Here is a 23,762-nt window from a genome sequence, read left to right as displayed (position 1 = left end):
TTCACTTCAAACCCCGTGTCACATTTTACAGGGTGGCCCAGAGGACACACCAACCTACACATAAAAAGCATAAAAAGAAGCCTCTCTAAACAGTTTTTATATTTGCAGCGTGCCGTGTACTCCGTTATTTTCCATTTGGTTCTCTTTCATTTTTAAAAACCACGGGCGAGTCCACTAGATTGATTTCATGGAGAATTTGGACCATGGTTTGAAAGTGCAAGGGAGGAGGTGCCACGGCAGATGCAAATATATGGGAATCAGGCCAATAACACACACACCCTGAAGCCTCAGGTTAAAACTGTGCTAGTTCCTTAGCAGTTTCTTAGTAGACTGGCAGTGGACCAAATGTTTAAACATGGATAATTATTAAAGCAAGCCATTTTCCTGAGGATGGGAAGACCGTAAGGGTCTGGAGAGAAACGAGGAGGGCCCCAAGTCTCCGTTTCTGAGAAGAAAAGCAGGACTTGCCAGCTAGAGAGTCGTGGCCGCTGGTGCCAAGGGCGGGTAACAGGGTGAACTCTCTGACAGAAGGGACGGTCAAGGGCCCCGTGGGGAAGCAGGGGAATGACAGCTTTTTCTGAAGAATAAGGTATCATCCAACACAACATCCAACCAGAGTATCTATTTCATCTCACACTTCCCAGAAGAGATGAGCAGACACAGCAAATCTGGGGGTGAACCTTTGGTGGAGTCTGGCAGTGGCCGAGTTGAGGCCACTGGACGTTTTGGCTCAGCCTAGAGGACCACGCCCTTCCTGGGTGTGGCAGTTTGGTACAAGGTTAGGGTGGAAGTCCAGTTTTCTTGCCTAAGCAAAGGGGTTTGGGTTTAGGTATGCTGCAACCCACCCCCACAGTGGCGGAACCATGATCACGTTTGCAACATTTTCTGCAGCTTTTCAGTTAAAGATCTAGCATTTCAGCTACTTTGGATGGTTCAGCCATGAGAAGGAAAATGACATCCCAGGTGCCATGTGCCAACAGGGATATAAGATTTCAGAGACGTGCCCCAGGAGGTTAATGAAATATGTAAAAGTGGCGTGAAGTCAGACCTCTTAAACCTGGGAGCGTGGCCCTCCAGTGGCCGCCAAGTCACCTCACACTGTGCAGAGAACATGGCCAGCACTCAGGGAGCTCTAGAGCATCTGTCTTTTTTAATAGAATTAAAATCCTATTACTTCTGTCCTGCCTGGGGGTGCCTGTGGATTGGGTGATGCCCCTGAGCCCCAGGAAGAGCCTGGTGGCTCCCGAGGCAGCCCAAGGGAGGGGAGGGGCCTTGGATGAGAAGAGCCAGGGAGCAGGCCAAGACCCAAAGGCCCAGCTCATCCCCTCGGTTTGGATGGGATGGCCAGAACCCCACTTAATGATTGTATATTAGCTAAGAGTTTAATGTCCCTCCCTCCCACCAAACTGTAAAGCCCCCAGAAGGTAGGGGGGGATGCATGAGCTTTGCTCCCTACTGCATCCCTGGGAGCAATGCCGCCTGCCTATATTAATCTCCATCAATATGCAGGGCGCCTGGCTGTCTCAGTAAGAAGAGTGTGCGATTCTTGGTCTCGGGGTCATGAGTTCCAGCCCCATACTGGGTGTGGAGATTACTGAAAAATAAATAAAACGTAAATAACATGTGAATGAATCAATTCAATTCCAGGTTTGGGGTTTTCCCCTGTGAACTGAGGGGCCACACCAGACATCAGAGGACCCTTGCATTAATATTGGATTCTAACATTCTTGCTGCCCACAGGAACAGAGACGAGGGAGGAGTGGGCCGCTGTGATTCCGGTGGGTTCTCTGCTCCCCTGGCCAGGGAGTGTACCTTGAGCAAGGTGCCCTGCTTCCAGAGTCAGCACTCATACTCGCAAGCATTCCTGCCTTTAAATGTGAAGCTTTTCTCTGCAGGTGAAATGCTTGCCGTTTCTAGACAGCATAGGAATCACCTTTCCATTTGAGGCCTTAACCAAAGAAAGCTCAAAGCATAGCCCCCGGCTTGCTTCCCTCAGCGCTCTGTGAGCCTAGGTTTCCTGGTCTCGGCCAGCAAACACCAGATGGGAGCCCAAAAAAGCAGGTCCCATGACTACTGTCTGCTGTGAGGCCACTGAACTAGGACTGAGAAATTTTCTATACATTTCTGTACATTTCTATACTATAGAAATGAGGTATCTATATAGATCAGCGGCTTCCAAGCCAGCTAAGTTTTAGAAAATATTAAATTAGGGGGCGCCTGGGTGGCTCAGTTGGTTAAGCGTCTGCCTTCAGCTCAGGTTATGACCTGCTTCTCCCTCTGCCTCTGCCGCTGCCCCTGCTTGTGCTCTCTCTGACAAATAAATAAAATCTTAAAAAAAAAATAGTTTGGATAACTTAAATCTGATAGTAATAAAAATAGTTACACGTTTGAAAATCAAGATAACCTTAAAAACCAAGCTGTGTTTTAATACATTTTCATTTATTTTACAATTTAATTTAAATCTAGAATTATTTAACTTTTCATACAAACTTAATTTTAAAAACAGTCACTTGCTATTTTACATACAAAAGATTCAAAATTCTTCACCTGGAGCGACTGCAACTCCACGCTCCAGCCCAGTGCTCGCTCCAGCCCAGTGCTCGGGGCAGCACAGAGGGGAGCTGACAGGCACCAGTGGCCTCGGGGCCCAAAACACCCCCCAGTCCCGCAGCACTCCCTCCAGGCATGGGACCTTCACTGAGGGTTGTTTTCTCCCCCAAAACAACTTCTCCTAAGATTTATTTCTAAGGGTTGAAAGCCACCTTAGGACTGACAGTTCTTTTAGAAATAGTGAAACACAAAGGACTGTATTCTCCTCAGAACTTGAGAAGTGGAGAATCCATGTTTTCCTTGTCAGCCTCGGGACTCAGCTGGATCAGAGGAGAAGCCAAGTCTATCAGCTGCAAGAGAGAAGCGACAGCAGGTGAGCAGCGTGGCCACATTGCCCCTCGCACAGCCCGTCGGCTCCCTGAAGACCCGGCTGCCCTTGAGTCCTCCGGGCCACGGCTCAGTGCTACCAACCGCTTGGGCACAGGGACATTGCAGCCGTCCTGTCTACGCAGATGGACGGAGGAAGTGCCACACGAAAGAAGTCGGAGTTCCCTCGTCACACAATAGGCACGGGGGAACCCTGGAGTGGTGGCGATGTGACACCCGCCCTCAGAGAGCCCCGGGCTTCCCGGGCAGAATCCCACAGCAGGACTTGGTGAATTCCAAGCTCATGCTACCAGTGGAGTGTGCCCTGAGCCGTGTCACTTTGGAAACCGCCCTGGCCACTCTCGAGGGTCACCATGAAGCACTCTGGGATGAGGAACAAACCCAGAACGGAGCCCACCCAAGACAAGGCCACCACGGAGCTTCCTGCTGCTCCTCACCTGTCCCACCTCCTGGGGAGGCTTGGACGCAGTGTTTCTGTTCATGTCTGGAGTGTTTATCAGCAGGTCGATCAGAGGTCTACTCTCAGATCCCAGAACCACATGTCCTTCTGGACTATTGCAAAAGTCAATGAGAGGGATGTCGATGAGGGCTGTGCTTTCAGCTTTTGGAGTGATGGCCAGTTGGTCCAGTTTGATATCCACGAGAATAGCCTAGACAAGAACCCAAGACGTAAAAGCAGTTCTAGCACCTTTTTGTCAACCATGTTGAGGAAACATAGGAACCCCAGGGAAGGATGGGCCTTAGCGGGCTGCTGGCTGTGTGTGCCCATGCTGAGTTCTCTCTTCTCTGGCCGCCTCCACACAGCCCCAGCCCATCCACCTCCCTCCGGCCTGCAGCCCACACAGGAGCTCCCACCGAGGCTCCCACTGCTGCCCTGTTTCCTACTTCCCGTCCTCTGAGCCCCGGCCCTCTCTGGTCAGACACAGGGCAGGGGTGTGGCTTCTGCGCCTGCTGCAGGCTGGGGGTCCTCATTCCCTCTCTCTGGCACGGCTGGCCCCGGAGGCCCCGAGCACGACGGACCAAGTCCTGGAGAGCGACTCTGGGGACCACCGTGCCGAGTCAGCCCGCGGCGGGGGCAGGCTCCGCTTATCCAGGGTAACAGGTGTACCTCACTAGTGGGTGTGTCTCCAGGTGGCTGGGCTGCATCCAGCACGACTTCTGTGCTGATACTTCCTGAAAGAGTCAAGCCAGTCTTTTCTGGAGAAAAGTTAAGCGCCTGTGGTACAGCCGACAGAGGGGAAAGGGACCCGTCAGGAGACGAGTCCTCACGCCTAGAGGTAGCCTTGCTGTGGGTCTCCCTCGTTGGTGCAGCTCTGCCAGACAGAAAAATGGGAAATCTTAGGAGGGGACTTCTGTCCGTCTTAGGATTCTAGTTTTGGAGGAGGCGTGAAGTGCAGCGTTCCAGCCCCATCTGTGACAGCTCTGAGCGACAGCGACCGCAAGACTCTCCCAGGGATCCAGTCACAAAGACCACACCAGACCCCAGAGCTCTGGATGTGAGCGCACCTTACGGAGCCCTCTGTCCAAAGGGCTCCTCCCAGTGAGAGGCTGTGGCCCACAGAGACACGGGATTGAGGCAGAGGCTCTCCCGCCTTGCCCAGCTCAGCAGCCCACCTGGGATAGGACGCTCAGTGGGGACTATGATGACGGATCAAGCAAGTGCCCTCCCTCACTTCAGAGGGCCACTGACAGGCTCCTGTGGCCGTTGCTGAGCAGATGTGATGAACCTCGGCCCGGCTGGTTCCCGACAAGTGACTCACCCACCAGACCAGGCAGGCTTTCCAGTGTAAGAATCACCTGGGGACTTAGGAATCTGAGACAAACTTATTGCAGCCTCTACCTCTTACCTCACTGAAGACTTTTTCTGCGGCTCAGAAGAAAGCCACCGAGCAGGCACACACAGAGGCGAAGCCAGAGCTCTGGGCACGGTTTTAGGGGTCATGAATGGAAGGCCAGAGAGCCGACGGCTGGCAGGTGTGGGCAGGGCTGACACGTGCTTCGTACTCATGGGGGTCCTCGTACTGCTTACAAGGCTCTGTGGGGCTGCCACTGATGAGTGTCTAGCAGGAGTGCTATGGACAACAACCCTGGAGAAACAAAGTTGGAGTCTTCAGCAGACATGACTAAAAACAAAAACAAACAAACAAACAAACAAATCCATTCAGCCAATATGCTAATGAAGTAAAAAGTCCTATGATCTCAACGTAGGAGATAAAAGATTCAAGCCCACCAAGCCTGTTGGAGGTCTGCTCTGGGAAGGAAGGGCTGCCCCAGCCCCCTAGGAGGCCCTGGTGTGGGCCTCTGGTTCCTCAACGAGTGGCCTCTCCACACTACCAAACGTGATGGCACCTTCCAGGTGGTGCCGCGCAGAGGCAGAGCGTGGGAGGTTCAGAGCACATCTGGAAGTCACCTTCTGATGGGGTAGGTATTTGCAGAAGGAAAGGCAGACCCACACTGGGGCCTGGCCTGGACTCACGAGCCTGTCTGCTCATTCCCAGTGGTAAGAGCACCCGGAGCACACGGAGCACACGTGAATAAATCAGGGTAGCTGCTGCTGATTTCTCACACCTCCCTCCTTCCAACCTTGGCAATACACGTGGCTTCGACGGCCAGTGAATCCTGCCCATCTGTGTGGAGCCAGCTGCTATTTTAAAATAAACAAGCCAAGGCCGTCCCAACGCGCAGCCCGCAGGAGGGCCGCGGGTGACACACCATCCATCAAGGACAATCTTTACGTGCTTCAGAAAGAGTCTGAAAACAAACTTTAATTAACATTAACTGGAAAACTGAATCACTCCAGGGGCACCAGCAGGAGGGTGGGGTGCTCTCAAGCCGAGCAGCCACTCTCTGCAGTTCTGGAACCACTGCCTTACTCCCTCTACTGCTGAACTCCAGTGAGAACAGATAAAAATGCAAACAAAGGTAATCTTCAGAGTAACCCCGGGAGGCAGGAACTACTGTCCTGTTGCACAGGCGGAGGACCGAGGGACAGGGCTAAAGTGAGGCAGGCTGCAGCCGTCTGGCTATGGGTGTGAAGGGAAAGACTCACAGCATGGCTAATGCTGTAAGGGGAGGCATCCGCCCAACCCAGGAAGCACCTCCCAAGTTCACACTCAAGTAAATGAAAGGCCGGGGTCAAGGAAAGACTCGCAGATGGCGCAGGCTGGCCTGTGGCAGGGCCGGGATCAGGGCCCCTGCTCAGGCGTCTGAGTCATCGCTTGTCTTACCACCTATCCCAGCCCAGCCCAGCCCAGCCCACACCCACATGCAAAGCAGCACCCCCATCCTGGCCGCACGCAGGCCCTGGAAACACTGCTCCCCTGGGTGAGCGTCCTCACTTCCGCCTCTGCTCGCAGCGGATGTGCGCAGTGGAGCAGTGCTGGGACAGCGTCCTGCCCTGGGACAGAGTGCCCACAGCCGCGCTGGGGCCAGGCCATCAGAAAGGGCCCTCTGACCCCAGCAGATGGCAGTAAAGGGTGGGTAGGGGGAAGACGGTCACTGGCCTGGGCCCCTCACGCGCGTGTGTGCGCGTGCGTTCTTAGTGTTTGCAGTATCTGCTGTGCTGAGTGTGCCCCGTCCCCACTGCACAGCTGAGGAAATGAGGTCAAGGCTGTCCAGGAACCTGCACTGGGTCACAGACCAGGGACAGTGGAGCCGGGGATTCAAAACCAAGTCTGAATAACACCACCACACCGAGGGTTTGCACCCATGACACAAATGAGAGCCCCCTTTTACAACAGTGGGGGTGGACGTTTCTGCCACCAGGTCAGGCCTGAGAGTTGGCACGCTACACCACAGATGGCAAGTCTTCGACTATTGCGAGGCAGATGGAAGTGACACTTGCCCTCGGGAGCCCAGGCCACACCCCAACAGACCAGGGCTCAGGCCAGTGGAGCCAGGCTGTGGGGTACCACACGCATGCTTGAGAAAGCTCGGAGAGACGAGCAGGTTCCTCCTCAGAGTGATGTAAAATCAAAGGACACGGTGACTCCTCACCTCCCCGCCGACGTGCAGGACTGCGCTCTCTGGGCCCGGCAGGACTTCGGCGTCGCACTGTCCGGGGGCTCACCTGGGGCAGGAGAGGAAGCGTGTACAGTCAGTCACATGTGGGGCAAGTGATAAACCCACCACCTGGGGCTCTTCACCAGGGGCAACTCTCCTCAAACGCTGAAGGCTCCGCTACAGGGCCCGGTTCATATGGTCCCCGTGCCGTGTCCCCTCAACAATGACAGCTGGTGTCACGTGCCCACCAGTGCCCGTTCCCGAGGGAGCACGCTGTCACACCGTCGCAGAGCGGGGGTGTTCTGAGCAGCGTGGTGGCTCCCCGCAGCCTCGCCAGCCCTGACTTCCTGGGAACAGTCTGACGCAGGGCCAAAGATGAAAGGTGCTCGTGAGACAGCCCTGTCCCTGACACTGTGAGGAAAGGAGAACCCAATTCCAGAGGAGCTGGAGGTGCCATTAAGGGCACGAACGGGCAGCAGAGGGTAGCAGCTGATAGGCAGTGGGACTGGCACAGGACAAGACCGGCAGACAGATGTTGCCGAAGGAAAGGCAGCCATGGCTCTGGGCAGCCAGCAAGAAAGGAAGCAAACGCTGCTGAACGCAGTCCGCGCGCCCTGTGCCGTGGGGTACCCTGAAGAACCCACTTCTGCAAACGCACTGAGCTCTCTGCCGGAATCTACATTTTATCTCCAGGTGTGGCTTCTCCCTTGGGATCCAAACTCATACATTCAACCACCTGCTCAACACAGCCCACCGGAGCCCTGTGGCATCTCCAACTCAACAGGTGCAAACTGGGCCCGTGGGCTCTGCCCCAGGGCTGCTCTTCCTTGAGCCCTCCCCTGATGTGGGAGGCGGCACCCGGGTGGCCTGCGGAGGCCCCCCTCCACACTGCCGCATGCTCTCCCGCCACCACGATCTCTAGTCCACATCACGGCAAGGCTTCTGCATGGCTGTCCCCGCTTCCATTCTTGACCATGAGGGCCTGCTCGTCCCTCAGGAGAGGCAGCTGTCGAGGGCCTAAAGCCCTGTCCCGTGGTGCCCCCTGCACTGAGAACTACTCTGAACCATTCCTCAGTCATGAGGCGCTACGTGAGCCGGCAGCCGCCTCTCACCTCACCTCACCTCCCACCTTGTCCGCTAACTTGGCGAGGTTGCCAGTGTTTCTTCAATAGCCACTCTCCTGTTCTCAGTAAGAGACATTAGTGAGGCGGGAACACAACATGTCTCTGCATCCCTGGCAGGCGAGCGCAGTCACGTGCCTGAGGCCTGAGCGATGGGACGGAGATGGAAGCGGCATATGCAGCTTCTGGGAAGCACCCTGCTCCTCCTCACCGACCCCGTCTTCGCTGCTGACGGGTGGGAAGGCTGGAGTGGGGGCAGCCGTACTAGAGCACGAGGAAGAGAGGCTAAGAACAAGGCAGAGGAGGCTCCGGGGCAGTAAAGGCCACCTGCGCCAGCCGGCGGTGCTGGAAACTTCAGACAGCTGCCTGGAAAGCACATCCACTTGGGAGAGGCTACAAGTACCCTCTCCCTTGAGTCAGCTCTGTACAACATTCCACATCATACACAGTTCTGAGATTAATTTACCTCGACCAAACATCCACCCGCTACCTGCCGGACACCATGCTGGTGCAGACGGGGAGAGGCCACGCCAGCCCGGCAGCCTTACTGATCAGAGGAGGCTGGGGGGCGGGGCGAGCATTTGGGGGGCAGCCCTAGACAGGTGGGAGCTACAGAGGAAGAGCTCCAGAAATGGGGAGGGAGCCAGAGTCCCCGGCTGCGCAGGAAATAGCAGCACGCGAGCAGCGTGAGACTCTGAAAGGCCCCGATGAAGACAGCCACCAGGAGCAACTGCCACCACTCACACAGGGCTGGGGGACTGCCACGTCCTTCCAGCCAGAGCAGAAACCTCGGGAGCACACAGCACGTTTGGCAGGGACTCGGACAGGCTACGTGCTCATAGCCGGGCTGCCCGGTCCCCAGGGTAAACAGCTACTTAAGACCTGCCCCATCAAAGCTTATAAAGAATCCTCTAAAGGATCAAGTTGACCCACAATTTAAATGCCTTTCAGGGCAAGATTCAGCTCCTTAAAGCAGGATAACAAAACCCAGATATTCAAAAATTCTGAACTTACACCATCTAAGAGATGATCAAAAATTATTAAACATGGGAAGAAGCAGGAAAATGTGACCATCACCAGAAAAAAACTTAGTCGCTAGAAATGGACCCCAAAGTGACAGGGAAGGTGGCATTAGAAGAAACAGTTTAAAACAACCATCATAAATACGTTCAAGAATTTAAACAAACACAATGGGGCACCTGGGTGGCTCAGTCGTTAAGCGTCTGCCTTCGGCTCAGGTCATGATCCCAGGGTCCTGGGACTGAGCCTCGCATCGGGCTCCCTGCTCAGCGGGAAGCCTGCTTCTCCCTCTCCCACTCCCCCTGCTTGTGTTCCCTCTCTCGCTGTCTTTCTCTCTGTCAAATAAATAAAATGAAATCTTAAAAAAAAAAAGAATTTAAACAAACACTGTTAGGACAAACATGGGGAAATTACAATATCAGAAACGAAAAATTAACCGGATGGGCTTAATCGCATATTAGACACACTGCCGAGAAAGATGTGAATGTGAAGACATGATCTTGAAACGTCCCAACTGAAACACAAGAACAGGTGGGGAAACCCAGGGCCTCTGTGACCTACAGACCACATCGAGAGGTCTGGAATACTTGTAATTAGAGTCCCAGGAAATGAAGGGAAGCAAGAAAAAGAATCTGAAAAAAGAACAGCAAAGTTTTTTTTCCCAGAATACAAATATCAATCCACAGATCAAAGCAGCTCAAGAATTCCCAAGAAGGATGAACCCAAAGAAAGCCACCTCGAAATTCATAATAGTCAAAATGCTGAAAAGAATAAGAGGAATTTCTGAGAGCAGTGCAGGAGCAGTGATGGGACAAAGGGTAGTGACTGCGAGACAAGAATGCCACCAAGTTCTCATCTGAAATGGCGCAAGCTAGAAGATGCCAGAACAACGCATTTAAAGTGCTTTAAGAAAAAAGAAAGCTGGGCGCCTGGGTGGCTCAGTTGGTTAGGCAACTGCCTTTGGCTCAGGTCATGATCCCGGGGTCCTGGGATCGAGTCCCGCATCGGGCTCCCCCTGCTGTGTGGGGAGCCTGCTTCTCCCTCTGCCTCTGCCTGCCACTCCCCCTGCTTGTGCTCTCTCTCTCTCTCTCTCTCTCTCTCTCTGTATCAAATAAATAAATAAAATCTTTAAAAAAGAAAATAAAAAAGAAAGCTGGGCGCCTGGGTGGTTCAGTTGGTTAAGCGACTGCCATGGTCATGATCCTGGAGTCCCTGCTCAGCAGGGAGTCGTCTTCTCCCTCTGACCCTCCCCCACTCATGCTCTCTCTCTCTCTCTTTCTCAAATAAAGTCTTTAGAAAAAAAAAGAAGAAAGCCAAAAACCTTCTGTAGAATCTGTTCAGTATTTTAAAACCATATGAAAAATGACCCACTCCTTACCAGTAGCAAACCTGGGGATCTTAAATTGACTTGTAGGGGTGGGCACGGCCTGCGTCCTGCGGAGTAGGTAGGAGTCACGCCTTCTCACACTCCCGGCTGTATTCAACTGAGAGGGCTGGGACCAGATGGAGCTGGAGCTCCGCCCCGGGCCTCCCTGTTCTGGTGTCCGGGCTTGGGCAAGAGCTGCTGCGGTGGGCGCCTTGGCAGCCTCCACCTTCACCTCAGCCACCGTGGCCCACTTGCTCTGCTTGCAGGAGGCACCCACAGGGCCTGCCTGCAGAGGCAGGTAACTGCCCGTGGGAACACTTGCAGTTTCACTGGATCTAGCTGGAAGAGAATACACAAAATCTGGCTATCACTCAAACTGATGTCATTTTTAAATTATGAAGTTACTTAACAAATACTTAAAAAGTTTTCAAGTGAGGAAAATTATTTATTTCGATCATGATGATTTCCATATGATGAAACAGGACCTGTGAGCAACATTCTGTACGCCCGTCAGGTAATGTCCTCAAACACAGGACAAGCTTGGTTGCTCAGGGCTTATCTGAGTGTGTTCTAAGGTACGAATTCTAGACACACTATGTATGTAAGTATATGTAAATTCAAGCTCATCTGTCTTCCCTGATTTGTCAACAGCAGACATCTACCCTGGCTGAGCATCCAGGAATGGACAGTGTAGTCACATGCCCCACCCCTCTAGTCAGGGAGGTGGGGAGGGTACAGGGAGAGAAGGCGCAGTCAAACGGGTTGGTTCCTTCAAATCCCAAGGAGGCTGGGTCATAGCAATCACGGGCACTATTTAAAACAGGAAGAAGGGGCGCCTGGGTGGCTCGGTCGTTAAGCGTCTGCCTTCGGCTCAGGTCATGATCCCAGGTCCTGGGATCGAGCCCCACATCGGGCTCCCTGCTCTGCGGGGGGCCTGCTTCTCCCTCTCCCACTCCCCCTGCTTGTGTTCCCTCTCTCTCTGTGTCTCTCTCTGTCAAATAAATAAATAAAATCTTTAAAACAGAAAGAAGATAAACCCAGGCGCAAAGTACTCAGGTGCCAATATGCCCCCACGAAGACGTCAGCCTGGGAAGACTCCTACAGAAAACCTCGAAGAGAAAGGCTGATGCCATAGCTCATACTACACCACGCACACTGGCTTTACAGCGCTCCTCCCCACATGCTGTCCCGTCTGTGCATAATGCAGGAAGACACACATACACCCTGTCAGGCCCACTCAACGTCCGCCTCACAGCCTTTCCGAGTTAGGACTGCAGCAATCCTTAGTAAAAATGGTGCTGATGCCCTGCACGCGGCAGCCACACAACTTTACCGCCCCTCATCTGACAGAACTCCCTTTTCCCCCACCCCCGATCACGGGCCAAGTGCCAGAGAGGCCGGGGCGGGCCCTTCGAGCACTCCTTCTAAAGCCCGTGACAGCACGGCAGGGGACACCGTCCTGCCGTCTGTCCAGTTACAGAAACAACATCAGGTGTCTTCACCACCACCGGGCAGTCGGGACTCCAAATCACATCAGTCTGATTCCAGAATTGACATTTTGTGAACCCGTCACATTTTGTGAACAAAATCCACACACGTCTACACAGCAAATAGCACAGGACAAGAGGGGTGAGTCCTGAAGGGACTGGAAGGTGGCCTTTCCCCACCGCGCACTAGGGCTTCTTCCCTTTACCACTAGATGGCGCCCACGGCTTGCTAAGATGACAACTTAGCCTGCTTTTCATCAGGTTTGGGTGTGGGGATTTAAATAAATGCCAAGTTTACAAGGGTCATATGCTCTAAATGATCTGGAACAGTCCTATTTTTAAAACCTGTGTCTGATTACATGTCCACGGGCCGGTCTCCGTGTCCCTGTGCATTCGCGGGCACCGGGAGCATACACCAGCTGGGGCACTGTGCGGGCCACCCTAAACCAAAACCCCCAGCCTGAGAGCGTCTCTCCTCAGAGGAGCAGGAGCGCCGTGAGGGCAGGGACCCTGACCCCATGGCCCCTGCCGCACACCACAGCAAACCCTCCAGAACCTCCTGTGGAGGCTAAGTGCTCTGCGAAAACGGTCTCAGAAGGATATCAGCACTTGGGGCCTGGCGTCGCTAGGCATGGGTGGGTCTGGGCGCAGAGATCCCCACTGGCCTTACCTCTGCCGGCTGCCGGGGAAGCACACGCCCTGGAAATCACAGCCGAAACGGACCCAGAGGAAGAGAACTTTCTTGAAAGACCTCCAGCACAACCAGGCAGTTTCAACAGTGTTTTCTTCAGCCCCAACTGAAACAAAATGTTAAAAAAAAAAGTCATCAAAGAGTTCATGATCTACCCATGACTTTTTAATGCAAAGATAGCGTTTATAAATAATTGTTAATAATAATGATCATCTTGAACGTACAGGAAAAGGCCAAGCAGTACTGCTCAAGGGGTCTTCACAGCCCTGCCTGAGAAACACGTGGGACCTTGCTGAAATGCAGATTTTTGGGCTCCAACCCCCGCCCACGGAGTCCAAAGCTGTAGGGCCCAGCTTCTGGCAATTTTAACAAGTACTTCGGTGGTTCTTACGCACAGCTCAGTTTAACCACAACGCCAGGAAAGAAATAGCAGAGCTGTGGGCGGTTGTCCCCATGCCTGTGCGTGCGGTGTTGAAGCACTGACTTCCCATCTCGTCTGAGGGAAGCAGGGAGTGAGGCATAGACACAGATGCTCAGAGATGCTGACTTTCCTCAGTCTGCGGAGCCCCCACCGCACGCCAGGCCGTGCTGCCTTTCATCAAGCTGCCTCACACCAATCCCATTTTCAACCTTCCTAAACTTGATTTTGGTCAAAGACACATTATATGTATACAGCGCTGCCCCTGTATTGGCTTTGCTCACAAGCCACGCCTGCCCGCAGCCCTGGCCGACCCACCTTGTTTGGAACAGGGAGAGATCGCTTGCCTTGGACCAAGTGGCTCCCACCAGCTGGCAAGCTAGCGAGCTCCCGGGTGGCACTGGATTTGTCAGGGGGCACATCCCTGTGGGATTCCTTTTCATTGAGGATTTTCATATTGGAAGGACTGGCTGGTATCCTTTTCCTAGGCTGAAAATTTTAAGATGAAATGTGAGAGCTGTCTGGTCTTTTAACAACATACAGAAGCACCAAGGCTTTGATGCAGAGCAAGCACCATCTACCTTCCCCAGCTATTCACGTTCCTCCATTCATCAACCAGATTGAAGTAAATATAGCAGCTCACTTCCTGCACCAAACTACCAGACAAAACTGATGATGGTGTTTGCTTCCTCATTAAAAACAGAGTAGAATAATACTAAGACCGATCATTAACAGGAGAGAGATCCTCTAAAGCTATTCCTCAATCAGGATTCTTATGTAAGGATGATAATGAGGAAACTGGTTCTAGTAACAAAAATTTTAAAATGCTGTATGGAAAGCAATCACTCATTAAAAGGTCATTCCTTCTAGCAGAGACACTGCTCAGTTGTAATAAATCTTCTTGGAAGAGTACTGGAAGCCGTTCTTCTTTGGACAACAGAGTCAAAGAATACATTTCTGACAATATTTAGATACAAGGGCATTCATGGAACTAACCCATGTTTATGTAAATAACCCCTTATAACAAGGGCAGCTATTAGGAAGCAGTAGCAGCTCATAAAGTCATAGTGTTGAAACAATAACTTTTTTTCCTTTACAGCATTTCCTTTAAAATTGATATGCCTCACATAAAATTCACCTTTTTAGATGTGGTATACATATACGTATACATATATACAACGGAATATTATGCAGCCATCAAAAGGAATGATGCCATTTGCAACGACGGAGATAGAACTGGAGGGTGTTATGCTGAGTGAAATAAATCAATCAGAGAAAGACATGTATCATATGACCTCACTGATATGAGGAATTCTTCATCTCAGGAAACAAACTGAGGGTTGCTGGAGTGGTGGGGGGTGGGAGGGATGGGGTGGCTGGGTGATAGACATTGGGGAGGGTATGTGCTATGGTGAGCGCTGTGAATTGTGCAAGACTGTTGAATCACAGACCTGTACCTGTGAAACAAATAATACATTGTATGTTTAAAAAAAAAAAAGAAGAAGATAGCAGGAGGGGAAGAATGAAGGGGAGTAAGTCGGAGGGGGAGACGAACCATGAGGGACGATGGACTCCGAGAAACAAACTGAGGGTTCTAGAGGGGAGGGGGGATGGGTTAGCCTGGTGACGGGTATTAAGGAGGGCACGTTCTGCGTGGAGCACTGGGTGTTATACACAATGAATCATGGAACACTACATCAAAAACTAATGATGTAATGTATGGTGATTAACATAATAAAAAAAATTCGCCTTTTCAAAGTGTACGTGTCAGTGGTTTTTAGCATATTCACAGTGTTGTACAACCAGCACCAACCCGAGAACATTCTAGTTGTCCCTAAAGGAAACTGCTAGCCACTAGCAGTCACTTCCCACCCCCATCAACTTCCCCGCCTAGCTAGACACTAACCTACTCCCCTCTCTACAATTTGCCTATCATGGTCCCGTCCTATAAATGGGAGCATATAGTATGTGACCTTTTGTGTTCGGCTGCCTTCACTAAGCATGTTTTCAAGGGTCATCCATGTTATATGTCATACTATCTACTAATATTGCATTTCCTGATTGCCTGAGTCCACCTGTTTGTTACATACAGAAATCCCTACCTGGGTCCATGTACTACACATAAGACCCGCGTCACTCTCATTCTAGACACATCACTTTTAGAAATTTACATCCAAATGGTCTCCAGGAAAGGGAGTTTGTATGATTAAAGGAACAGCCCCGGCTATTTAGGGGAAGAGAGAGCTGGCATACCTCCTGTTCAGGCTTCAGTGTGGCAGACAAGCTTTGAGCTCGGATCAGCTCTGGGTTCTGAGGGCAGAAAGTCATGCAGTACATGAGATGGGCTTGTAGAGGGAAAAGGAGCTCCTAGGCCCTTGCTGGGTGGTTTGCACTGACCCCACAGAGCACCATTCCTCCGTTAACTGTCTCATAGAGCGGAGGCCTGGGGCCCTGGTTAGCAGCAGAGCTGAGAAATGGCACACGGCAGGCTCCGACCCGCTGGCTCTCCTCAAAGCAGGGGCTTCCTCCCCTGAGCAGAGATGCAGCAGCAAAGCCTGGAAGCAGCCGCCCTCTGACACCTTCCCTACCCGAGTGCCCTACCCCGCAAGCCTCCGGGAGCCCCAGTGCACCAGAGTTGGCTAGCCGTCTCCCAAAGGCCTGCCTGCCCACTGCCACTTCCCAGGACAGCTCATCTGTTTTAATTCCTGGGAGGAAAGAGATCTAAACAAATTCACAGCTAAGGAAGATGACTAGTGGCTGTTCCAAGAGGGAATTTTTGGAAGTTGCTTGTTAATGCACACGAAATCCCTATAAGTAGAAAATGCAATATTGTAACAAAGCAAAAGGAAAAATTTCAAATGGCATTTAGGAGGAGGTGTTTTTCAGTCATCACAAGAGGAAGGTAGCCCCGCCCCCGTCCATATCCACCCCAAACCCAGCTCTCCATGCTGTTCCTGCTCTTCATGGACTTGCTGTTCCTACACTTCTAAGCCCTCAGCACAGCTACATTTCCAAGTTTCTTCCCGTCTCACAGTTCCCATTAGGGCCATAAACCAAATGGGCTAAAACGCAAGGGGGCACCTGGCTCTCCAGCCAGATGTTCTGGGACGTGCATGTGTCTACCTGCTCCGCGGCCACATGAATGTTTTTCCCTCTCACAGAAAAAGCTCGGGGCCGCACCAATTTGCTGATGACCTTTTTCTGAGTCCCTGCCTGGTTTGGAGGGTGAGCAGTACTTGGTTCCACTGGCAAAGAAGAGTGGGGTGAGTGTGGCCGCCCCTGTGTCTGGGCGGGAGCACTTGGCAGGACCATGCCCGAGGGTGTCTGGGTTCCCTGAAGTGGCGGGTCCCTCAAGGGGCTGTCTGACAGGTAATAGGTCTCCCTCTTAAGTGACTTGGGGCTTTTCTTCATTTCATTTTCTTTCTCAAATAGGCTTATTTTTAACTTTGATTCCTGTATAAATCTCTCCACGCCCTGGCTCCAAAGGTCTTCAGCTGTGACATCTTGGGCTGCCTTGTTTTTGCTCTTGCTTTCTATCTGTAAGGCCAATAAGTGAGCTTCTTTATACACTTCCACAAATTTCTCCCCAGGGAGAGGACTCCAGATGAAGTGACTTTCCGAGGCTGGCACAAGAGGCTCTTCGGGAATGTGATGATTTAATTCCAAGCTGGCAGCAACGCATCTTTCTTTATGGCCAAGGGGTCCAAAGAAGACTTCATCATCTTCATTTGCACTGTTTTAAATAAAAGGATTATTAATGACAATGGCATTTAACTGAAAGACTTTACCGAATGTGATTAAACCCAAGGCAAGGGAAGAAAACTCATCTATTTACCTTGAAGAAGACAATGAAAGATCGAAGTCAAATTTTTCATCAGCTAAGAGAAGAATGTCTGGGGGGAAAAAGTCGAGCATTATTTGAGGGTTGGAGCTGACAAAGACAAAACATTACCGGTCTCTACAGCTATAAAAACAATGACAATATTTCACTCTCCAAAGTGTACCTTATCATTATTTCAACAGTCACATTATCATAGAGGGCTCTAGATTATCAAATTTTTTTGTTTTCTTTTTAAAATAGCATCAGCAATTCTGTGTTTGCTAAGCTGACCCAAAAGTTCAACTCCTTATCTTTAAGATATAATTTAAAATGCATTCACCAAGTCATTCAACTAGTTTTTCATGGCTAGATAAATCATCTTCAGATATAGACCATTTTCAAAAGACCATCTGCTTCAGGTCCCCCAGCATTAAATTCCTTGCTTACAGGGGCGCCTGGGTGGCTCAATCTTTAGGCGTCTGCCTTTGGCTCAGGTCATGATCCCCGAGTCCGGGGATCGAGCCCCCGCGTCGAGCCCCGCGTCAGGCTCCCTGCTCGGCGGGGAGCCTGCTTCTCCCTCTCCCACTCCCCCTGCTTGTGTTCCCTCTCTCGCTGTGTCTCTCTCTGTCAAACAAATAAATAAAATATTAAAAAAAAAAATTCCTTGCTTACAAACTACATAACACCTACTCTTCTTTCAAAAACAAATTCAGTATTATTCAAATGCACCGTTGGGACTCCATCCGTATTTGCTGACGACCATCTCTTCTTAGAGCCCACCTTGAAACCCCAGATGAAACTGCGCTTTGTACCCCCCATCTACACTTCCACCATAGTTCCTTCACCAGCCAGGCCTGTAAGCCTGACTCCCTCTAACAAACCTTAGGCTCCAGGTTAGCGGATCTCTTTCCTGGGGCAACCGCTTCCTCCCCTAGCTCTCACACCCCATCCACCCCCATTCCTCCCTAGGGCCTCCCCACATCACCTAGACCTGACCTCTGTCACTATACTCCCTTGCTGTTCTGTAATGTCCCTTTACTCTTCTGGGCTCCAACTAGATTGTAAGCTCCTCCAAGCCAGAAAATGTCTAACGCTCTCACAAATTCCCTTATGTCCAGCTAAGGGCCTGGACACTTAGCAAATAATTATCGAAATGCGCTGAGCGGATATTTCCATACTATCAAGTTTATACAGCACTTTCACAAATCACTTCTTATTTGATCCTAAAAAACAATGCAGCATGCTTATTAAAATTATAAAAATTTAAAATATACTAATATCTTAATTAGGTCCTAATTAGTCGCTTCAATTATTCTTAATTACCCAATCCAGGAAAAGGTAAAAGCACAAATGCACAAATGAAATAAAAAGAAATAACGAGAGAGAGGAAATTAAAAGATTCCTAAGCCAGCCTGCTCAGCTCCATGCCCATAAACCTAAGAACTTGGCTGAAATGCATAATTTTCTAGAAAACACTATTTTGTGTATTTGAATTACTTAAGGGGATTTATTTATAAAACTGACGCCAGAAGAGAGGGGAAAAAATCTTAATAGTTCAATTATCATAAAATAACTGCACACATTTATTCAAGAGCTGTTGTCCTCAAAAGAACACAAGTCCCAGATAGTTTCGCAGGATAATTCTGTCAAGTCTTTCAAGAATGTATCATCCCAAAATGATTGAGATTGCTCCACAGGATAGAAAAAGGAAACCTTTCAACTTACTTGTATGAAGCAAGCATAACCGTATCCCAAAAGCTCTAGAGTTAGCTCAGTAAAGAAAGCTACAGACCAGGCTCATAACATACAAATCCTAAATAGGAATATTAGGTAACAGAATCCAACACGTTAAAAGAAGAAGAATATATCATGACTAGGTGAAGTTTGTTTCAGGACTTCAGGACTGTAGGATGGTTTAATTTTACACAATCTAGTAACATGATTGTCATATTACTAGATCTAAAAGGAAAGCCCTACATCATGTCCATCTATGCTAATAAGACATATGAAAAAAATGCAAAATACCTTGTTGACCTTAAAAGCTCTTCATAAAAAGTAACAGATATATAACAGATACATTTGATCATACAAGGAAGTATCTCTCTCCAGCCAAAAGCCAAAATTAGGTTTAATGGGATACTATCAGAAGCATTCCTTCTAAAGTCAGGAGCAAACATACTTTCTCAGTCAGGACAGGCTAACTTGTGCTGAAGTAACAAGCCCCGAATCTCAAGTGGTGTATTTCTCACTCAAACTCTCTATCTGCTGAGGCTTGGGCCCTGCTCCACGTCCTCCTCATTGCAGAACACAGGCTGATGGAGGCTGGCCTTTGTGCTAAAGAAAGGGGAAACAGCAAATTCCATACTAGTTCATAAAGACCTAGAAGTGACACATATCACAGCATTCCCATTTCACTGGCCACCTTTCAAGTCACTTGAGACGAATCCAACTTTAAGTGGGCAGACAAGGACAATTATACCATGTACTCGGAAAAAAAAAAAAAAGTAGAAAAGAGGGAAAAAAACAGTGGAAATATTGATAAACAGCACCAAAACTACCACCTATTTGTAAATTAACTCGCAAACCAGCATGAGGCTTAATGGAAATCTAAAGAGGAAATTCCATGAAAGCCGGGCACATGGCCATGACGTCTGCTCTCACAACAAGCCCAGACACTGTTCTGGGTACACTCACCAATACAATCAGACAAAGTAAAGAATCTGGAGGTAAAAGTATCACAGTGCATGGATGCTATGATACAGACACAAGAAAATCAAATAAATACTGTTACAAGTGGTGAAAGGATAAAAGCAGGTGCCTGAGGACAAAATTATCACACAGTAATCGACGGCATTCATATCTACAAAGAACAGTTCGAAGATATGATGGAAAAAAAGACCTCATTACAATAGCAGCAAAACCCACTAAATACCCGTGAATAAACCTAACAAATACGCAAGACAGATATATAGAAAACTCAGTATAACGTAAAAGTAGCACATCAAATTAAAGGGGGAAATGGTGTATTCAAAGCGGAAAATACATATAAAAGGAACAAGAAGGGGCGCCTGGGTGGCTCAGTGGGTTGAGCGACTGACTCTTGATTTCGGCTCAGGTCGTGATCTCAGGGTCGTGAGCTTGAGTCCCACGTCAGGCTCCGCACTCAGTGCGAAGTCTGCTTGAGATTCCCTCGCTCCCTCCCTCTCCCCTCACTCATGTGCATGCTCTCGTGCACGCGTGCTCTCTCTCTCAAAACAGATAAATAAATCTTTAAAAAAAAGGAACAAGAAGAAACCATGAGGAAATTATTTTATAACCTGGAGACAAGAGGTTTAACTGTGAGACCAAACTGGAAGCCATAAAAGACTAATAGAACAGTATATAAAAAAAACATTTTAAATCTCTGCATGGCAACAATCACCATGAGCAAAGTTAAAGAAACAATAAGCAGGGGGAAAAGTATTTGCAGCTCACATCTCAAAGGGCTCATTTATGAACATTGCCTACAAACTGCTAAGAAAATAACCAATGATGTAATGGAAGAACTGACAAATGACAGGAACAGATAAAATAACTGATAAAATAAAATAAAACAAAAATAACCCCGAGATTCCACTTTTCACCTATCAGGTTGTCAAAAATCAGAGAGTTTGGTAAAACGTGCTCAAGGCTGTGGGGAACAAGACAATTCACACAGCGTTCAGGAAGGTGTCACCAGGTGGCCCGGCAGCACCTACAAAATAAGAGGTGCACGTGTCCTCCCGCCCAGCAAGAAGACCGTGTGCGGACATCCCACAGTCGCAGTGTTGTCGCTTCAGCAGCATTTGAAAAAGCAAGACACTGGACACACACGAACATGCACCCACAGCAGATGGGAGAAATTACAGCCCCCCCCCCCAAAGATGGACCACTACATAGGTACAAAAGAGAACAGCAGGGGCGCCTGTGTGGCTCAGTCGGTTAAGCATCTGCCTTCGGCTCAGGTCATGATCCCAGGGTCCTGGGATCGAGCCCCACATAGGGCTCCCTGCTCAGCGGGGAGTCTGCTTCTCCCTCTCCCTCTGCCTGCCGCTCCTTCTGCTTGTGCTCTCTCTCTGTCGAATAAATAAATAAAATCTTTAAAAAAAAAAGAGAGAGAGAACAGCAATAGTGCATGCATTGATATACGAAGATCATCAAGATAAATTGATGCCAAAAGCAAGATGCAGCAAAGGGTTCCATCTGCTATAAAAAAGGGGCAATCGGCTGACAATGTACACATACTGGTTTGCTCTTGCACAGATCAGGTTTGGAAGATCAAAGAGACCAAAGACATTGATGGCCTTTGGAGGGGCAGCTGGGTGGCTGAGGGAGAGGCTGCAGGAAGTGGAAACAGGTAGGGTCAGATCCTGGAGGGTTTGCAAGCCATGGCAAGGAGCTTCTATTTTATCCTAAGTGCTACAGAAAGCTATGGAAGGTTTTAAGCACAAGAGTTATGATCTAACTTGTGTTTTTAAAAAGGTTACCCTGGTTGCTGTGTAGACTGTATCAGAAAGGAAAAAAAAAAAACAGTGTCTATTGAAATCACAAATGCACACATTGGCCAAAGTGAAAAATGCACAAGGAGGTGGAGGTGAGCTAATGGGGCTGAGGCAAAAGGTGGTGGCTGGCATCTGGGTGGAGCTGGAAAGAGATAGATGGATCCAAATATATTCTGAAGGTGGAAACAGCAGTAAAGGATGATTGAATGAACCTGGCTGCTTCACAACCTAGACAGCTAGGTAAATGGAGGGGCCATTTACTTCCATGAGAGGACAAAGAGCAGGTTAAGAATGGGGTGGGAGGGGGAGCACATTGAGTTTGAGGTGCAAGACACTCAGGTGAAGACGCCAAAGAGGCAGGTGGATACAGGAATCCAGAGCTCTGGGGAAAGATGGTGCTCGAGACAAAATGTGGGCACCACTACAAAGCAGATTAAAGCCATGGGAACGTCTGAGGGCCCCTGGGGTGTGCGGGATACAAACAGACCCTAGACCAAGTCCTGGGTAAGATTAGCTTCAGAAGACAACAGAGGAAGAGCAGCCTGCAAAGAGATGGATAAGCCAGCCAGAGAGGTGGAAGGATTTCTATTTGTATGCCAATGATGAGCATGAGCAAATGGACAGGCGCAAAGCAAGGTTACGAAGGCTGTTGGGGGTGTGACAGAAGGGGTGAAGTCCTCAAGAGCAGCCAGTGGGAACTCTGCACGCACATGGAAGGGACTGGTATTCGAAAGTGAGGATACGGACAGGAAGGAGAAAGGGGCGCATCGGCAAATAGCTTTCCAGATACAAGGAAGAAGTGAAACTGGCAAAGTCCCTAGGACCGTTTTGGCAGAATGGAAGCGTCAAGGATATCCAGTCCACCGGCCTCACATGGATGTTGTGAGGAGCAAAGGATACACGGATGTCAACACGCTGCAGGAGAAAACCGAGAGGGTACGGCCCTTCACTCATCTCCTGAGGCTGGATTCTCACCCCGGCGCTCCAGCCAGACAGGGACAGAACAAGACGGGAAAGTCACAAAGCTTCTAAACAAACCGTGGCAAACAGGAACCAGCAATGAATAAAAGAGGAAACATCAAATTCGATCCCACCAGTATCTGAGTGCCCACAAAGTGCCAGGCAGGGTTCTCGGCACGGGGTATACGCAGCAAGTCGGCCTGGAAAGAATCCCTGCCATGATGGAAATCTGAAGCTGGGGCGCATGGGAGGCAGAAAACCGAAAACTAAAGAAGCTAGATGGATGCAAACCTCTCGAAGACAGGGGCCATGAGCTTCACTGGCACCGAGCACGGGGTGCGCGCTGAATAAACACAGGACTACGTTCTCACAGAAGCATGAACTCGACCTACGTCTTCACCGAGCTCCCTGAACCACGGCGCCGCAGCGCGCTTGGCACGAGGACGTACCATTCTCCTTGGGAACGTCCATCTCGGCTTCTCCTGGCTGGCTGGCTGGCTGGCTGGCTGGCGCGTCGCCGGCGTGTCCTCCCTGCACGGCGAGGGCTGTCAGCGAGTCTGCGGAGAGCACGGGGTCAGCACGTAAGCAGGTGTCGGGGCCCGGGCCCCCCGGCCCCGTCGCTCCCCGGTGCCGACGGGGGCAGAGGGAGCGGGCGGCCGCGGCCAGGTCAGGGAGGGGAATGGCGGCCGGAGGCCACGGGAGGTGCAGCCGAGACCCTCCGCGTCGCACCGCCCGCGGCCGCGCGCCCCCAGGCCGTGGGCTCCGGGGGCCTGATCGGGACCATACTCCGCGGCCGAGCACAACGGAATTCCCCGCGCTCGGGACACAGCCCCCACCTGACGCGCGACGGGAGCCCGCCCGAGCCACCGCGCCCCTCACCCGAGCGACCGCGACACCCGGCGGCCCCACCCCGGCCTGGAATTTAAACGCGGCGCGGCGGGCGCGGCGCGGCCGCCAATTGGCCGGTTTGAAGGCGCTGCGCAACGACGCCGCGCCCGGTGCATCCTGGGGGCTGGGGGCGGAGCCGCCGGGAGGAGGAGCTCGGCGCCGGCGCTCGCTGCCTCCGCGCGCAGGTGGGCTGAGCAAGCCCGGGGTCCGCCCCGCGCCTGCCGTGGGTCCGCAGAGGCCCGCCGGGGTTTCCTTGGAGCGCCGTACTGTGTTCTCGCAGGCTTGGCCTCAGGGTAGCTGCGCGTGCCAAGGGACGTAGTTCCGATCCCAGCTTTCTGTCTGTAAGTGCAGAGGCTTCGATTCCTAGCGTAGATGTTGATGGGAAGACCAAACGAAATTAAGTGCACCTGTCTGCTTTGTAAAGCAGTACGCGCCCGTTGCTAATACAGTAAGAAGGCCCGGACCCTGCCCGGACCAGCGCACAAGGTGACGCCGGTTTGTGCCCTTGCAGCAGGAGAAGCTGAGTGGTGGC

The 23,762-nt window shown here is 50.8% G+C and overlaps 1 protein-coding gene across 3 annotated transcripts; it reads right to left on the bottom strand.

Annotated features, from left to right (window-relative positions):
• Positions 1-2,504: 2,504 nt before the first annotated feature.
• Positions 2,505-23,254, bottom strand: GTSE1 (G2 and S-phase expressed 1). Of its 3 annotated transcripts, XM_088025410.1 has the most exons (13): positions 23,222-23,254; positions 22,792-22,899; positions 16,878-16,935; positions 16,166-16,775; positions 15,296-15,352; positions 13,361-13,531; positions 12,604-12,730; positions 10,459-10,785; positions 6,934-7,006; positions 4,785-5,024; positions 4,046-4,250; positions 3,375-3,587; positions 2,505-2,900 (listed from the first exon to the last, which is right to left on the bottom strand). In XM_088025410.1, exons 2-13 carry the CDS (start codon positions 22,811-22,813, stop codon positions 2,817-2,819), a joined length of 2,187 nt encoding a protein of 728 aa, XP_087881536.1. In that variant the 5' UTR covers positions 22,814-22,899; positions 23,222-23,254; the 3' UTR covers positions 2,505-2,816. The 3 variants fall into 3 exon arrangements, with proteins under 3 accessions (XP_087881536.1, XP_027971096.2, XP_087881535.1); XM_028115295.2 differs by lacking the exon at positions 15,296-15,352; XM_088025409.1 differs by lacking the exons at positions 10,459-10,785; positions 23,222-23,254 and having other exon boundaries at positions 22,792-22,894.
• Positions 23,255-23,762: the final 508 nt, after the last annotated feature.

The sequence above is a fragment of the Eumetopias jubatus genome, unplaced genomic scaffold (genome assembly GCF_037043125.1).
Source record: "Eumetopias jubatus isolate StellerSeaLion01/CBP00866 unplaced genomic scaffold, mEumJub1_p1.0 scaffold_8, whole genome shotgun sequence".
NCBI lineage: Eukaryota > Metazoa > Chordata > Mammalia > Carnivora > Otariidae > Eumetopias > Eumetopias jubatus.
Note: the sequence above shows the minus strand (reverse complement) of the source record. Positions and strands in the feature narration are given on the sequence as shown.

Coding starts and splice junctions, on each gene's coding strand:
- GTSE1 (XM_088025410.1), bottom strand. CDS start 22,813: ATGGACGTTCCCAAGGAGAATG. Junction 7,007..10,458: donor GATCCCCAGGTTTGCTACTG/GTAAGGAGTGGG, acceptor CTCCTGCCCCAG/GTGAGCCCCCGGACAGTGCG. Junction 4,251..4,784: donor CAGAAAAAGTCTTCAGTGAG/GTAAGAGGTAGA, acceptor TCTGTCTGGCAG/AGCTGCACCAACGAGGGAGA.